The sequence below is a fragment of the Rhopalosiphum padi genome, chromosome 1 (assembly GCF_020882245.1).
Source record: "Rhopalosiphum padi isolate XX-2018 chromosome 1, ASM2088224v1, whole genome shotgun sequence".
In the NCBI taxonomy this organism is placed as follows: Eukaryota; Metazoa; Arthropoda; class Insecta; order Hemiptera; family Aphididae; genus Rhopalosiphum; species Rhopalosiphum padi.
In genome coordinates, this window is record NC_083597.1 from 72911082 (window position 1) to 72931189 (window position 20108).

The 20108-nt window shown below is 30.2% G+C and overlaps 1 protein-coding gene across 14 annotated transcripts in view; it reads left to right on the plus strand.

The window, feature by feature from the left end:
* LOC132917870 (potassium voltage-gated channel protein Shaker) overlaps positions 1 to 20108 on the plus strand; it is a 179376-nt gene that overhangs the window by 152362 nt on the left and 6906 nt on the right. For 4 of the 14 annotated variants that reach the window (XM_060978833.1, XM_060978837.1, XM_060978836.1 and 1 more), the window contains 3 exons: positions 3403 to 4049; positions 12488 to 12617; positions 17857 to 18047. In XM_060978833.1, the coding sequence (XP_060834816.1) occupies positions 3403 to 4049; positions 12488 to 12617; positions 17857 to 18047 (968 nt within the window). Of the gene's footprint in view, positions 1 to 3402; positions 4050 to 12487; positions 12618 to 13416; positions 13585 to 17700; positions 17811 to 17856; positions 18048 to 20108 lie in introns of those variants that run through there. The other 10 variants (XM_060978832.1, XM_060978835.1, XM_060978839.1 and 7 more) reach the window with 9 other exon arrangements.

Genomic DNA, 20108 nt, shown 5'->3' on the forward strand with positions numbered 1-20108 from the left:
TAAATGAGACATTTTTAAATTGTTGTTTAATTAACTAAAAATATCAAAATAGGTATATTAACTGCAGTAACTGGTAGTCAGATTGGTAAATTTTTTCATTTTAAAATTCGTGTTGTACGTATACGTGTAATACATTGGTGTTTTTTATGTTTAATAATATTAATCTGTGTCATGGGTGACAAAGAACATCAATTGTTAATCGAAGAAGACATTTAGCACCTCATATCATATAATGGAGGGGGGGGGGGGTAAAATATGAAAAATTGCACTCCTTGGCATACGTGCTCAAATACTTCCGTATTTCGTTCCAGTATAACGACTTCCGTATAGTAGTCATTTTCCAAAGTCTTAGGTCGCCAACTGGAGTGATAACTCAAGACACTGATAAAAAGTGCGGCGTTTTTATTACTACCCGTTATTATTGTTGGTCAAGTACTTCCATTGTTGTCAATCGATATACACTTGGTTTACTATATAAAAAACAGAATTAAAATTAAAAAAAATGAATTCTTTTGAGAATCATCCGATTATACCGATGTATAAGTATATTTGTATCAAGTTGTATTATAATATATTGTAGTATTATAAGCAGTAATAGTACTCGTGTAAATAATATGTACATAGTAATAGCCTCCAAGGGTTGGTGGCGGAAAAGGTTTATAGCGGTGATTGGTGAAGGGACGCCACCGGTCGGGATTTCGCCTTGGGCTGCAAACGAGTTAAAACGGCAACAATGTAAATGGCTTACGTGGGTGCAGCGCACACAGCAGAGGATGAGCCTATATATCTAGCCAGCCGGTGGTCGGACGCGGGACGATCAATACGACCTGAAATTCGCCGTCGTTACAATATATATATTCCTTTCTCTAAAAATAGACGCGCACTGCCTCAAAATACATTCGTGTCATCGTTGTCGTCATTTGAATATTATATTTGTGAGTTACTATTCATATACTTTCGGTAAACATCGTTGAGTCCCAGAAAATTTTTATCCAAAAAATTGTTTGATTTAATAGCAATACACAACGGAATTCAAAATCACACTCATCCATTGCAGATGCCAATATTATTGTAATATACCGATATTTAAATATTTAGTTGTTCGCCGGCGAAATAGATAGGCAAAACAGCTACACGGTCCGTTTATGTTCGAGGTGAACGGTACAACAATAATATTATTATTACAGCATCCTGTAGTAGGTACTCGTGTTGCCGCCGCCAAAATTAAATGTAATACTGCGTAATAAATAATATGATGCACAAGTATTGTTTTATAATGACTAACTAGCCTAGTAGTGTAGCTTAATAATAGTGATAGCTTTTTCTGTATCCGTCTCTTACCAAACCAATCACAACGTATTCTTTTAATTATTATAATATAGATCGAAGTCGAAAGCTTATGATCGAAAAATGATAACGATAATGTAAAATTATTCTTCAATAATTTAACATTCGCTTTGCATTCATATTATGTTGTTGATAATTACTTTAATTTAAAAGTACTTCGTTAAAAACAACCATTTTCAACGTTATTTTTTATTCGTTCACATCCTCTCTGATTTTATAATTAATTTTTAGAATGCGACTTTTTCAATATTTTCTTTCACACGTCAATATCTTAACGAGCAGTTATACACAATTCTTGTACGAGTACATTTGTTTTTTTTTTAGATACGTCGTGGAGAAAGTGATTGACTATCGATAATGTTTTCAATATTATACGCACGTTTGTTTGTTGTTTCTGTCACCTCCTCATACCAATTTTGTATCAATGTGTCCGGAAAAATAATCTTAGTGACTTAGAAGACGTGTTTAAATAAAGCGTATTATTTTTTGTTGACGTTCGACAGTGACGTATCGTACGCAGAATACGCTTTTAAGCTTTGAGACATGTGTGCAACGATCGTTTGAGAACAAAATATATTGATTTCGACACGACATTGTAGTCGTTTATTGGCAAATCTGATAGCCAAATCGAGTACATTCTATTGGCCAGCACTCACGCAAATTTAGGCAAAAATAATTAATATTTTAAATAAAAGAAAAATAATGTCATTTGACGTCTCGTGTCTCAAAGGACCAGTTTATATTATTATATAATATATTATGTTTAAACAATATTACCAATGTCCGCACAGATTTATTAAGTTTTTAATATTTTAATTTTTTTAAATTTTTTTAATTTCTTATAAAGAAATAAAAACAAAAATATTTTATATTCGTTTGCAATATTTCATATACTTTTTGCTTACTTTACCTAGTATTACTGTAGTATTTTTAAAATAATATATGCTGTTGTATTATAAATATTTCGACCTACCGTATATAATTGGAGGTCATAAGTATAATACTCGGATCAAAATATATCGTATAGCGCGTTATTATTCTCGAATATAAATAGCCATAAATTATTTAAGTTTACTCATGAAACATGCATTAAGCCAATACTATTTGACGCAATGCCCTGTTTTGAAGCTATATAATAAAGTACTTTAAGCAAAGCACCGCATATAATATCATATATATATATATATATATATATTATAAACACAAGTCATCTGTTTGCCAATGAAAAATCTTATTTGAAATGGAATTGAAACAGTTGCTGTATGACTTCCTAGATATATGCGCATTGACGTGTTCATTTTTTTCATTCGAATACGTATCTAAGATATTTTTACTTCATTTTTGCCATAAATCAATAATAACAACTGCAATTATGTAATATAATGGGACATTTTTTTATTCAATTTCTGGACGGAATAACAATGTATTGATTTTTCAATTGTTCATAAATATTTATTATTAATGTAATAAAGTTTTTACATTTTTACGAAAAAAAAAAAAATGCTTTCGGTAAAAAATAATTACGTTTACGTCATATATATCAAACATTATACCTTTTGAACTTTTTGATGTGTATGAATCAATACAATTTAATTGTTCCTATTGAAATACATGTAATACTTCATTGCTATATTTTTATAAGATAATAATATATCACGTGAACATTATTTATATTATTAAAAATTCTTACAACATAAAAAAAATCTTTTAGTTCATTTTTTCAAAACAAAATTATATGGTTTTTGATTAATATTACTATTTAGTAATGAATAATTTTATTTTATGCGTTTCGATAACATTTATTTATTTTTTCTTTATTTTATACTTTGAAAACATATAAAACATCTCTAATTAACATTTTAAAGCGGACCCAGTAAGTTTATTTTCATATAATTTAACAATTTCGCACTTTTTTTGTTTATTGGTCCATAAAATTAAATTGTGAAAAAATGTATGATTGGGTTAATTATAATTAGTTATTATTATTATTATATTACATTTTAATACTATGTGATGTATACTGCCGGTTTTTGCTTTACCTGTTTTCATTTTCAGGGAAGAAGAGGGTTTTATAAAAGAAGAAGAGAAACCACTGCCAAAACCCGAGTTCCAACGGAAGGTGTGGCTACTGTTCGAGTACCCGGAGAGCTCCCAAGCCGCTCGGGTGGTGGCCATAATATCCGTGTTCGTCATATTGCTGTCCATCGTGATATTCTGTCTGGAAACTTTGCCAGAGTTTAAACACTACAAAGTGTTCAACACGACGACCAACGGTACGAAGATTGAGGAGGACGAGGTGCCTGACATCACCGATCCGTTCTTTTTGATTGAGACCATATGTATCGTGTGGTTCACGTTCGAGCTGTCCGTCCGCTTTCTCGCCTGCCCTAATAAGTTGCACTTCTTCAAAGACGTGATGAATACGATTGACATAATCGCTATAATACCGTACTTCATCACGTTGGCCACAGTGATTGCTGAGGAGGAGGACCCCACGATGAACCTGCCCAAAGCGCCGCAGAATCCGCAAGACAAGAGCACCAACCAGGCCATGTCGTTGGCTATACTCAGGGTCATCCGGCTCGTGAGGGTTTTCAGGATATTCAAACTGTCCCGACATTCCAAGGGATTGCAAATTCTTGGGCGCACCCTAAAAGCCTCTATGCGAGAACTGGGACTGCTCATATTTTTCTTGTTTATCGGTAAGATTTTTCGACGACGAACCGCGTCCGCGTCCGCCTGTACCACGCATCTTATTGTTGCTTTTGTTATCGTGTACTAATACCCCGCGTGGTTGACTTTGGGGACCTTTGCGTTCAATTCCGTCGTACCGCGGCGTATATAAAACCACGTTTTTATAATAAATACTCTGGTCCTGGTAGAAATAAACCAGGCTGGTGTACCGCGTGATTCAAAGCAGAGACGAAGGAAAACTTGAAGTATTGCGTTCTGAAATATTTCACGGAACCAACGGGAACGATAATTATATGATATAATAACATGACGTACGGAAGTCATCGCGTACCACTGGTCCTCCATGGTGATGGATTAGATCTAATCCTATCGTTGATTGTCTCTTATAGTTGACAACAAATCGTATACAATATACAGGTCATTATAGTAGTTTATATCGGAGAGATAGGTTCGCCGCAGAGTATTCGATTTACGCGTCTATCTTTCCCCGCTCCCATATTGTTGTGTTGGTTGCAGACAAAAATCTTTGATCGAGAAACGCTATTTATAATACTGAAAATTAGAGTAGTCGCGCGCAAACAAATTCGTTTGGCGGTGGCAGCGGTTAAAGTGTTTGTTTACGTATATATATATATAACGTCGACGACGGGGCAAAACGAAAATAATCGTAACATTCCGACGTGTCATTTTATCGATTGACGTCGACCCGAACTCCCTCTGTGGTTGTAGAGAGACTGTGCTTATATATATATATATATAGAGAGAGAGAGAGAGACCACCTCTCGCCGGGCCGCACACACTCCGTCTACCTGGTTAAACCTTTTTTTGTTTTCTCTCACTCACTCGATCTGTGTTTGTGTGAGTCCTCCTCTCCGTTATTTCGTATTAACCTATAAATACACACACACTGTATCGCAACCACCGCTGAACTCTCCGTCAGTTACCGAGTCCGGTTTCGATTAGATTTTCCGACCCCGGGCAACTCTCACCCACTGACAATCAAGCGCCTCACCATTAGTCTGACAAGAGCGATGAATTTTTCACATGACGTTATTTTCTTTCTCTCTCTTGTACCCGATCGTTTTGTTAATGAGCGATGACACCACTACCCTGCACAGTATAATAATAATATAATAGGTACTTTTAATTTATCCGAATATTCGAAATACGAACGTTTTGTTATACATATTATTGTTTTGTAATTTATTTGAGACACGGTCCAGTATTTAATATATTGTTGTTATATTATAATGTTTATTGGTCAAATCTTGCGGCGTAATTTACCATTGAACTTGCTCGTCTTATCGAATATTTCTATTTTGAGAAATTATATATAATACTTTTCAAATGACACCAATTTTTCTGCAATTGCACTATAGTACATTAGTACCTATCTTTCTCGAAACAAAGAAATATCTCGCAGTTTTTCTGATATCCAGTGTTGTTTGCATGTAATTTTCCGAGTATTCGAATCCACAAAATGTCTACTGTGATTTACATTATTTTTGACTTCTGTGTATACATTTTTATATGGTCATTATTAACCACTCTAATTCTATAACAACCATCCACATGACAAGTATAATATTTTATAAATCCACATTTTTCATAAAATCACAATTTTCCGGTAAATCGCGCTTTTTATTAGTACCGCATATTATAACGATTGATCATTACTTTTCTCAATACGGTTTGTCGATATAGCGTTTAAAAAAATGTAAACATAAGTCCATCCGTTTTATATGCATATAATCTCTACCAGTAAATTCTTTGCAAGTCCCTTCTCCCTACCTCAATCACTGTAGATAGAGCAAAAGATACAATAGTATATTGAGAGAATTCGCTAGAATTCTTGTTAGATCATTACTCGTTATTATTTATTCCAACGCGAATTGAGATTCGAAATTATTATCCCCTACATTATTTGGTAGCGCTGCTCGTTATATTTTATTGTGTGCCGTATTGTGTACCGATGTCAGCGCCGTTTTACGAACCCGTGCTTACTATTCGAACCCGTGATATTCAATTTTTTGCGTCTCTCCGATTTCCATTAGACCGACCACCAAATTGTGTGGTGGATTAGACGACACTGAATTATGTGGGCGTATGCGTCAAATGAATAGAAATTGTGTTTGACGTTTTTTAATACAATCGTCATGTAATTAAAAATAGGTACACCACGAAAATAAATCATGACTAGAGCACAATCGAGTTAGCATACGTTTCTGAGTGGTGAGGAAGAGGGGTAAATCATCCGTTTGTCTATGTTCAAAATGTTTCAGTCGTTTCCTCGATTTTTTGATTGCTAGTCTAACGATTAGTAGTATATACAAAACAGAAAGTCCAATTTGTTTGATTCTAAACAGATAGTATGCTAAATAATCATACTTTTCTGTCAAATAACAATTAATAAAACAAAAATAGCGCATATATTCCTAAATTTAATCTTATTTTTAGTGATATTTTGATTTATTTAGATTATTAAATAGGTACTTACAGTGTTGGTTTTAATATTTCAATAGTCGTTACAAAATAAAAAAAAATAATCAAATCATCATCTTATAAGTTACTTAAAATAAGCATATATAAATAGCAATAAATAGCATTTTAGCATTTTAATATAACTTATAAAGTAACTTTTTTGTACGGTTTTATATAATATTATATTTATGTATAATATTATTTTTTAGCTAAATTCGTGTAATCATGTCTAGAATCATCGTACAATAGTATTGTCATTTTTAAAATGATTTCTGCAATGATTCAAATTGATTAATAAAATATGTAATATTAAATTTTAAATTTTGTACATTCGATACTCCAATAACAATTTTTAGAATCTTTAAGATATTACATTTTACTTAAAATGTCAACTATATTTAAAGGAAGTAAGAATTTAGAGCTTTAAATCAATAAATATTACATTACATTCTTCGGAAAATTTGTGTAATTAAATTACTGTATCATATTATATAAACATGTAATTTATAGTTTGAAACGAGTTAGTTTTTTAAAATTATAAAAAGTTTAATTAAATTATAATCGTATGATGTTAGGTGACTAAGTGGCTACACGAGTAACTAATTTTACTATATACTAAGTACTTACCAAACACTGTATGTATCATATTATATAATATAATATATCTATTAAGTAGGTATATATAAGCAAATTACGCTGTTATATTCCAACAAATATTATGCAAGGTATAAATGATTATTTTATCGTAAATTAAGTATAATAATATTTTTGAATATTTTAAAAAATACTGATTTTAAGAACTAATACCGATACCAATAATAATCATAAAAAATGTAAAATATTACCATCCCAAACTTTGTAAACATGTCATTGCATGACACTATCTAGATATTTGTTTAGTATACAATTATATAATAATAAATATGCGCGTAGGGTGATTTCCTACTCACCATGATATTTTTCACGATGGCCAACGCATGAAAACTATATGGTTGTCTCATCACGATATTATTATATTATATTTTATACGATATCCAAGATTTCTAAGCACATAATATAATAATAGTGGTTTTTCTGATGTGTGTCTATTTTTTTTTGTCATTTTTCTCTGTACATTCTCACATAGTACGACGTAATATATACCTATGTGGTTCTTTTATATTCGTAAATATAAGGCAAAATACACTATCACAGTATTTAAAGTCTATACTTTTATATAATATAATGTAATAATATCTTTGTCCGTTTAGTAAACGCTGTTCTCGAGGTGAAAGCTAATGAGGACTTTATCTCCACCATTTCATTTGGAATATTTTTTTTCATTGCAGCGGTGATGAATAAATTAATTAGATTTTTAAAATAAATAGTATTAAAATAATGTATAGATCTAGAAACACATAATCTTTGACGTTCTAACCTAGATGATCAAATTTCTATGTAGACCTTATTTTAGTAGACTTCATATTTCTGTAGTTCGTTGTAGATTTTTTTTTTTGTCTTCCGATCACGGTAAACCTGTTTTATGGGAGATTGATTATACTTAAAGTCAGTATAGATTAAGACATTTGATTGATAACTACTTTTTATTATCAACTTCTGTACTTGTAGCAATTTAGTTCTCCGATGATTTTCATTCGTAAGGACGTTTGTATTATTCGTTTGGAAAATCGACCAAGAAAAAACACAAGGTCAATCTTCCCAAATTAATTTTCATGGCCCTGTACAGTCACCGCATGATAACGAAAACCAAAATGTCTTAGATTTTTATCATTTAGTTGTTATTACATACAAACACGCCTTAAAATGATTTTTTTTATGCATACACAAAGTTCATGTTGTGACGTGACTGCCTTGGTCCTCATAATCTTAAGTTAAAAGGCTAGTCGGTCACGTTGTTTTTTAAACCGGGGGCGTTAAACGCTGGTATCCAATTTAGAGTGAATAAAAGCGTTTGACTCACAAAAATCAAATTAAAATTCATACGATATCCGTTAGTCCATCAGAAACAAACCAACCAATTAGATCGTCGCACAAAAGCTTCAACATATCGCGCGCGACTGTATATTGTGGTCGTCGTCCACCGCGCCCGCTACATTCTGAGTCCGCTGCTATTGATTTTAACTTTTTCTGCGTGCAACGATAAAAATAAACTCACGCAAATACACATAGACGATCATATACACTTAACTCAAACACACACTCATACATAGTCATCGTCATCGCGCAACGATGATGATGTTGCTGTGTAATAAGGTTCTCAAAAATTAAATATAATATAGATCAATATATATAATAAATTATGTGTATAATTATATATTTACACACAAGTTGTTTTTTTTTTAATGCAAAACAGTAATTTCTCGATTAGATATTTTTGAAAAAAAAATTTGCATATAATTTAAAATTTCAACCGCATAATAAAATTATGTTATCATAATTAATAATTTTTTTATTCTTATATAATTTACCTAATTAGTTAGATTAGGTTATGTAGCAATAATAAATTAAATAATGCAATCAGTACTTACTGTTTCAAAATGATTTTGAGACGGACATATTTATTGTTTTATATATTAGATATGAATATAGTATATTTATATGATAAATTATTAATTATACAACAATTGTTATATGATTGTGATGGGATTTATCGTGACAAATCGACGGAAAACCATTTTGACAGACCCTCACGCTCGCGTTTTCCGTTGGACCGACCAAAGACAAAACTTTGTACACGATTTACCACACGGACGGCCGATCAATTCTGCTGATCGGAATCGGTGGAGCGGAACTCACAGCCGTTTATTATTATCGCCATATCCGATCTTCTATGCCGCACTTGTGGCGAAAATGTGTGTGTGATTATTGCACTGTAATATATCATATTTGGTCATAATGCGTGATTGGTGATGAGTCATTTGTCCATAGGCACAATTTAGATAGAACGTGAAGTGCTCACAAAAACGATCGTCATCAAAACCATATTTGAATCGGATAATTATTTTTTTCTATTAATATTACGATGATGTTATATTGTGAACTTAAATTGTAGTTTTCGATTTCAAGACGTCAAATTTGGATTTAGTGATTTTTTATTGAGCCGATTTAACAGCGCATTTTCTTAGAATTGTATACATTTCACTTAGGATATAACGTCCTCTTGATAGATTTTTAAAAATATTCATGCTATCGTAATCATTTACCACAGTACAATAATTATTTGTTATCATTTTTTTGTAATATTTTCGGATTTTTCTATTGTTTCTAACTAAATTTATTTGGAGAATCCTTTCGATTAATTAAAGATCTATAGCTTTGACCTGTACATACTACTTAAAATTATAAACAGCTGATAATTTTGTTCCTTGTGTGCTTTTTAAAGACTAGTTTTAACCCTAACTATTTACAAATCCTGCAATATAATAAATTTAAAAAAAACCAGAAGAACGTTAATTGTAATTTATATTTTTTATTACCTAGTTCTCGTATAGTTTCGTAAAAAAAATGTTTGGAAATATATATTCGTACATTTTCAGTATGAACATAATAGTTTGCTTACACATTAACATAATAATTATAACGTAATTTTATGTAACTTATACATGTTAACATTTAAAAAATTTAAATGCGGTTCGTTATAATTTATTTTTAAAATATTAAGTTTTTAATCAAATTTTATCAGTCATATTTTTATTATTTTCTTCCACAAGTCAATAATTACAGAAAATATTTCTTACTCATTAAATGTCATCGATTTATAGCGTTTTTATTCAATGAGTTATTGTGATCGGCGCTCTTCCCGACCATTCGTTTCATGCGTGTATTTTTAATTTTTATCATATAATATTATACATTTAAATTGTATAAAATAAATTAATGTATATTTTTAAAATCCATAAGAAATCCTATCCGTTTCACTCAAAACTATTAGAACCATATTTGTTTCTTAAAATGCCAATAAAAATTCCATTTAGGATTGATATATTGGATACCACTGTCGTTCGATTCTCCGCGAAAAAATTTGAATTCAGCACGTTCAAGTAGTACAAGCACTCCAAAGTTCGTTTAAATCGATGTAACATTTTAGTAGTGTTTCGGAGGATTCGACATAAGTACCCTCCAATTTCTCCTGTCCGTAATGATCCGCGCAACGTACACACACGCATATAGTCTGTGTGTCATATTTATCAATTTCCGCGATAACATTAAAATATTTTCATTCAAACTGTATTATCGTAACATTTTCTAGCCAGGTGGTCGGGGCTCACCCATTTATATAATATTATAAATATATGTTTATAGTGGGTCGGTGCCGCACGCGCCCGGACCGGCCCCGTCGTCATGGATACCGCGCGCGCCGCCTCCGACTATAGCGATCGAATGACGTCATCCATCCGGGGTTTTTGTGAATAACCTCATTGAAGAAAAACGGCCTACTTTTCTCTGCACACACAGGTTCTTCGTCAGCAGCTGTAGCCATATATATATATATATATATATATATATATATAGGTACAAGTTATATATTTAAGTCTACCAAAGTAGGTGGAAAAAATTCCGAATATAAAAATAAACTCCTACACTTCCTTCTAAACACCGCACCCGACGTAGTGATTTTCAAAATCGATTGGTGAAGTTATTATAATACAATATTATATCGTATTTAACGACGTATTCGCTTATTATAATACTCTACATTCATTCGTATGGCGGCGATACAACTCCCTGGGCTGCGCACTATGTGATTTCGAGTACACAATAAATGTTATAATATTTATATGTTCGCGCTTACGTTACCTTTACTTAATATCGTGTTAAGTTGAAATTCACAATTCTTAGAAAATCTACACCAGTTATGTAACTTAGGTATTATTTTATATATAGATTTATCTGTGATGGTCGGAGACGAAACGATTGGTAAATGGAAAATATTTTCCTCCGTTTGAATTTTCTTTTTACTATTCGTGTAAAACACAATACTTACAATTGTTAGGTATAAAAAAATTAATGGACCTTAATAATAATTGGCATGAAGATAATATTATAAAGTAAAATTAGTTGATAAAAAAAGCTATAAAATTTATTTCCAAATGTATCCACTTAGATACATTTAAGTTATTACATACTTAACATTGACGACGTTGAAATGTTGAAGATTTATTGTGCTTTGAAATAGAATAATTTTAAATATTAAAAAAAGTATAATTTTTTAAAAATTAGTGGTTTGGAATGTCAAATCACATAATAAAAGCAAGATATTCAATTTTGACAAAAAAAAGTTAGATTGTACACATATTATGTTCCCGATACTTTACTACATTTTTGTTTATGCGTATATTGCATTAATATATTTTTCGTGTACGCATTTATTATTAATATTAATATTTATTATTCCAAAAAATCAAAAACTGTGCAGCGGAACAGTACGATCAGAATAGAAATCACCGAACTCGTCGAATAAACATAGGGAATGGCGTTAAATTCCGAGTTCTTACAAAACAATTTATTTCACTGAAATGGGATGAAAAGGGAATGTCCTTGAATTTAAGCAGCCGGGATTGCAAGGAGAGAAAGTCGCGTCGTATCGTTAAGTATTATTTGATCTCGATTCTCGGGAAATCCGGCCGTGCACCCTCTCACTTCAGTACACTACTCGAGTTGATTTCGGTATGGAAATAAACAGAAATTAAGAATGTAGAACGAAAAAATACCTAACTGAGGATAAAGCAAGCGCCAAACACTGCTGCAGTGCTGGGTGGATAAGTCGATGTCGCGGCGCGGCGCGATTTAAGTCGCTGGACTCTCGTGGCGCAATCACCGTGTATCTAATATAGTACTTATATCTCGTTTCGGGGTTTTTCTTTATTTATTTTTTGTTTTATTATTATTATTATTATTATTATTATTGTGGTGTTGAAAAAAGGGGGGCCGCCGACCATTTGTCTCTGAGCGTATTGTTTTCCAGGAGTGGTGCTGTTCTCGAGCACCGTGTACTTCGCCGAGGCGGGTTCCGATCAGTCGTTTTTCAAGTCCATCCCGGACGCGTTCTGGTGGGCCGTGGTCACCATGACGACAGTCGGATACGGTGATATGAGGTAACTTATAATTGCGAGCAGCCAGGAATACGACACCCGCCAACCATATACCATCACGACTGATATATACGCATACCAATAATATGTATACAGTACTGTCACGACCGACAATAATTACGACTTTATAACGCATCTTCATGGACCTATATTGTATAAACATCGATACATGACTTACTGAAAACACACGCACGTACTCAACAACACTCAGATAAAACTATAACGGTGAACTACTATTCTGTAAAAGACAGGCTGATAGAGAGAAATCCCTAACCTAAGAGAGAGAGAGAGTTAGAGGGAAAACGAGAGAAAAACAATTTTTTTGAACCAGAGAAGGGCGATGAGAAAGATATAAGTAATAAGATCAAGAAAAGTTTCAAAACACTATATCTCTCGAATATAGAGTAAACTTTATATAATACTCACAAATATATATATATATATATATAACATATCATCGTGATCACGGGGTTCTACATGTAATATATATATATAATATTATAAAATGATATGTCATGTATTATGTACAATATTTTATAAATATATGTGTACGAAAAATGTTTCGTTATTGTGATGGGGGAATTCCATATAAGATCGTCGTCGTTGTCCACGCCGCCGATCGGAATCGCGATTTATTCATTTTTTGTTTATATTTATTTTATTTTATATAATATGGTTATTATTATTATTTTATCGTTTTCATCGTCGTCATTATTGCTATTATTATTATTATTATTTATTTATTTATTATTATTATCATTTTTTATTTTTTTTTATAAGTCACAGTCCTAATGAATTTCAGGTGTGGTGCTATTCTCGAGCGCGGTGTACTTCGCCGAAGCCGGCTCAGAGAATTCCTTCTTCAAGTCCATCCCGGACGCATTCTGGTGGGCTGTTGTTACCATGACGACTGTGGGCTATGGTGACATGACGTATGATGTACTCAATTTCATTAAGACAAAATTAGACAGTTATTGAAATTTATTTTTTTCCATATTTTTAATTTTATTCACTAATAGTTATTTGCATTTTATTTTTTCTTTAACATTTTAGTGCGATTTATTACCAGAGAAAAAAAATAATAATAATAACAATAATAATACAGCAACAAAAATCGCATTAGACATATTTTTATTACATTGTGTTTTTCGTAAACGTATTTTTATTCGTTCTTTTACTAATTATTATTTATTTTTATTTTTTTAACATCGTTAGCTTGTCATTAACATATTATTATTATTATTATTATCGTGTAAGCTGTCACTAATTTCGAACTGCCGTAGATCATTAGTTATGACTATAATATTATTATATATAATGTTCTTATAACCAGCAAACACACGTCATACTTTAGACTTAAATTCATCACATTTTTGTGTTTATTTATCATTTACATTTTTTTTTATGATCACGTATGTAAGGTAATAAACAGGGCATCTAAAATATTCGAGAATATTTTACATAATCTGCAGTTATACGTATATACGTACAAAATATGTTTTAAAAACTTTCCAAGTACCCTATGTATAAATTACATGAATACATAATTATATATTATTATAATTTGTACATTACATACGTTGATTGTTTGATGTATAGCTTATTAGAAAAACTTACTAATACTTAGTTTCCTCGAGATCTTTATTATTATTATTATTATTTGTTTTGTTTGACGATTTCATCAAATACTGAATATGTTAGAACAATAAAATTCTAATATGTTCGTCTTAAACAATATTGTTATTACAAATTATAGTCGTCTTGTCACTGTACGCTCCATTAGGGTTGCCAAAATTCCCAAATCTGTATAATAATGTCATCATCATCATCATCATCATCATCATCATCCGCGTGCACATCATATTTAGTGAAATATAAAAAGACATTTTATAATATTATGCCACAATATAGTTTCGATTGCAGTTTTCCCAATGCGATTAGAACGTTTTAGATGAATCATATTATATTGATAGAGGATTTCAGTTTAGCTAGATCGGAAAAATATTATTATTAGTTTGATAATATTAACACCAACTACTATTAATAATTAAGTAAAACATTATAATATCTGTTTTTTTTATTTTTTTTATTTTGTGTTTTTGCCATCATTTTTCTGTTCCTTAAAAATAATTACATAATATTATGATACACTTAAACGTTTAGAGAGTGTTTAGACAGTTTTATTTACCATGTTATATATACTTAGTATACAATATTACATTTTACTATTTTTATTATTATTTTTTTCCGTCAATTAGAGGTATCACCTGTTATAGGTAGACTTATATAGACAGTATATAACAGCAGCAGTTCACTAACACATATAGTTACCATATAAACATATAATAGCCTTGACAGAACTATATATATATAAATCATTACTTGACTATAAGTCATTTTTAATAATAACTACATATACGAAGTTATACATAACATAGTTTTAGCAGCACGAAGTGCAGTGTTGTAGTTGCATATTGCAGTTTTAACAAAACTCATTACTCACATGATATATTATTACACTTACCTACTAACAATAATAATCTGTTGGCCTGAATATTTTCATTTTTTCGTAGTCGTTTTTGTATGCATGTTTTACTTTAGAACTTCGTATTGTTAACACTGTAGTGTAGTTGTTTAAATTATATTTAATGTAATTGCATGTTATTATAAACGATAGCATTATATTATAATTAATATATTATTAACCATAACAGTATAACAATAAGTGTAAATTATACGATCATCGTGTTTGCATAGTTTATATACATATATATTATATAATATTTACATATATGCATATGTTAACTATGTGATTAATAAGACGATTTTGCTTTTGAAATCGTTTTATAAAAATCTCACGAGGGATTCAATTCTAGTGGTGTGTGCGTGCGTGTGTGCGTGTTTTTTTTTGTTTTTTTTTGACAATCCATCTTTTTATCGTGACAAGTTCTGGAACACGATATGATACTTACCCACAATTTTCCTGAGCTCGGACACCCGTTTATGTTTTTGGCTTTCTCGTATTGATTGTGCAAACGCTTCTCACGTGGTGAATTATTATACGGCACATAATATTATTCCCATGGTGTGCTTATATTTATAATATATTACAGGTCGATTATGTTATTATCGCAGATCACTCGATATTTCTTAATAACCCAATCTAACTAGTTGTATGATTTGGGATAGTAGGTGAAAATGTTTAAGGGTATGCATCATACCTATTTATTGCAAAATGCCTTCTTTTAGAAAATAAAATTTAAAAGTTTAAATTAATTATATAAATAGACAAATTGACATATAAATCTAATTTTAAATTAATATTATAAAAATATACAGAACGATTATATTATAGAATAACATTCATTATTTTGAAATCTGTTAATATTTTTAAAAACATTTTGTTTATTTAATTTCCAGTCGAGATAAAACAACATTATTGTATTAATAACAAATTATATTTTTAATAATTTCTTTTGTTATGATTAAAATTTCTTATGTTTTTTAATAACAACATAATTTTTATTATCATATTCTGTGGCAGAATATTTTTGAAGCATTTTGATGCATAATAATTGATATTTGGACGATTTTTGTAATGTATAAATATTTAGAATTTTGGTGAGCAGAGTAGACACGTACGAAGATACTCCGCAGAATGTTGTTTTACTACCACTCACCCAAACTTTAAATATTTATACTCATAAGCTACTAGTCTAAATTTCGATTAATATATATAGAAAAAATATTCTGTTTCAGAATATATTGAAAATGTATAATTGTCATTCAAAAAAGTAAAATCTTTTAACATATAACGATCAAGTATATAATTTTATTTTAAAAATGGTTTTATTAATAAAAGTTATGTAAAAAACTATTTTTCAAAAATGTTAATAGATTTTAAAATAATAATATTGTTGTTTGATAAAAAAAATCACTAATGATATTTAACTCATTATATTTTTCTTTTAAAATAATTTTTTTGTGATTTTTATATCAATCAACTACCTAGATAGATTAGAAATCACTTCCAACAATTAAAACAACTGAAATTATATATTTGAACCAAATCAAATCCAAAGAGTTAGGTTAAGTTACCTCATAAAGGAACGTCCTGGAGTTTTCTGTGATTATAGAATCGTCCTGTATTATATCACGTTTGAAAAATAAATAATAAATTCAACGACGCGTGTGCATCATTGTGATGACTTTTTGTTGTTTTGGTTTTACATTTTCATTTGTCCATATAAATATTATAACATACTGTACAACCTTTTGAGTGAATTAATATAATCGTGTATTCCAAACAAAAAACAAAGAATTTCCTTGATCAGTGTCTATACGCATACACATATATTATACATATTTATCGGTTGATCCAGAAATTGGTGAGACATCGTGACGGACAAAATAATACCATCATTTTATTTTATTAGGTATATCGATCACTCGTCAAACTAGAAACTTCAGGTATAGACTTTCGACTAGCAACACTACTTTTATTCTTCAGTAGGTAATTTTTGTATTATTACAATGAAAAAAATATTAATTTCAACTGAAGCATTTTAAAAAATATATATTTTTTTAACAACAACCTGTCGTTTTTATTTCACAAAAAAAAAGCAACTGTATACTCTTTTAAACATTTTATTTATTTGTAATTTATTATTTCGATGTATTAATATCAAACATTTTTAGTTTTTATTATTATTAATGATGAGCATTGACGCAGATTGACGATCGAAATATTGTGAATAAAACCTTTCATTGGGTAGATACCCCTCGCTATTTAAATCCGCTCATCCAAGCGTGTCCACCAGTAAAATGAACTACCCCACGTGTTCACGTGTTTATGCGTATACGCATACTGTTCAGTAAATTATACACACAAATATTATATTTTATATTATACGTGTGTTAAATAAAAAGCATGTTAATTCGCATGTATATTATATATATAATATAATATATATACGATTTAGATATTTTTGAAATTTGTTTTAGTGTTTACACTTGCGTTTTTATACATTTTTGTTCGTTTTTCTATTTGTTATTTTTTCTAATTTACATATTTTATTATTAATAGAAATGATAAAATTGATTGTACAAAAAACAACCATAAAAAAAAATACCACCGCCACGCAATCCTCCGCTAGCCATTATACCATACATTATAATATTATTATATTGTTGTACACTCGCCGGAACACGTCGACATGTGACATATTCGAATGTGTTTCAGACCAGTGGGCGTGTGGGGGAAAATTGTCGGTTCACTGTGCGCGATTGCCGGCGTGCTCACAATCGCACTGCCCGTGCCCGTCATCGTGTCCAACTTCAACTATTTCTATCACAGAGAGACTGACCAAGAAGACATGCAATCGCAGAACTTCAACCACGTCACCAGCTGCCCTTATCTTCCCGGTACTTTAGGTGGGTATCCGAGGCGAGAGCTGTCAATCGACGCGCCGTCACTTCCGTCCGAGTCGCGGCGCGCTCGACGTTCGCGAACGATATAATATTATATGCGCTCATATACCCACTGATTTTATACATACATATTATTATATACGGTCCACGTTTTTTTTATAGTAGTACAGAACGTACAGTGATAGTCTTCAACCAGTGACTCGCGATTGGATTAAAACAAATTTAAAAATGCAAATATCATATTAGTATGCAGTAGTCGCGCAGCGTAAAAAACTAAAAATTAAATAAAACGATATGAATATTACGATTTAACGGTACCTATGACTTTTTTTTATTTATTCAAGTGTATTCCAATCTATAGTTTTTGTCAATCTAATTTTTATTACAATATTTAGTAATAATACACTTTATGCTCACCCTATTTTCAATTACTAATGAATTATCCAAAATCTAATTTTGGAAATATTTAAGTTTAATTATAAATACCATATATTCAAATATTTAGATTTAATATAGGTACCATTTAATCTTTTCATTTCTACGGCTGTACTATGTTTCTTTATCCATAGTATAAAATACACCTTTTATCTAGTTATATCGAAAAACAATACAGATAAAAATGACGATTTTAACAGTAAATCAAAATTGTATAATTTTATTTTAATATGAATGATATACATATTAGAAATTATTATTAATAAAAATCATTATTAATTAAAATATACTGTGCCATTTTTAAGCGCCATGTTTGGTTACCCTATTCGTATAAATTTAAAACTTTAAATTTAAGCTAAAATATATTTTTGAACTCCAACACAATACTTATATATTATTCAATGCAACAACATTAATTATAGTTTAAAAATGATTTAAAAAAATAAAAACTGAAACTAATTCAGCAGAGATGGGCAAATGCGATTTATAATTTATATACAAGTTTATAATATAGTACAATAGTATATACAAGTACTTCCGAACATTGGTCGAAGACAAATTATTATCAACTAAATCAGTCGCAAGTCAAAAAATGGTTGAAGGCTACTGGTGTGTACTGTGTGTATAAATAATATATATACGACATACGTATTACATTCACACACTCTATGTTTACTTATTATTTATTACCTACCATTATTAGCTTTATTATTATTACTATTGTTGTTATCGTCGTTAATGTTGTTATTGTTATAGCAGACTGTTTAACTCACCATGTACCCATATACTATACACAGTTTCTCGATCAATTTTTGTTTTTTGTTATTTTTTATTTGTGTTTTTATGTATATATATATATAGGTACTTGGGTACATGGGAATTTTTGAAGTTCTATGATAATAATTGTAACATTACGTTTTTTCAATAAATATCAATTATTATTTTTTTTTTATCGTAGTGATTTTTTGTTTTAAGTCGTATCATTTTGATTTAAAATGCAAGTCAATTGAATATCGAATTGGTATTTTAACAAAATAATTTAGCTATTTAAGTTTAGAGTAGGGTGACCTGAGTAATAAACCATTGTATAAAGTATAATATATTGCTAAATTATTTTCTTCTGTCCGAATTAAAAATTAAAATAGAAAACACGAATTTATTGTACCAACTTTTATTATTATGTGATAATATAACTTTTAAAATTTTTAATTATTATTTCAGAACACTATTTTTTAGGATTAATTATACATATTTTATAAATTTCATGATATTCTATGCCCCAGTGACCATAGCGTTCACTTTAGAAAATACAAAAAAACTTTTCTCGTAACGAATTGGAAACGAATTAAAAGTTGAACTGTTCGCAAAATCGAACAGAAACGGGTCACCCTATTCTGCAGTGCATATATATATATATAATAAATGGGAGCTGCAGGAAATCATTGAAACTTCACACATATTTCATCCAAGTTAAAAATCTTTGCAGACAGAAGCGATTAAAAAAAAACTTGATAATAAAATATTATGCTCCTCGTATAATTTTATTTACTATAATATTATATGCAAGTATTGCAAATATTATGTGTACCAGGGTTTTCGTGACTATTTTTTGTCGTTGTTATTCCTCTT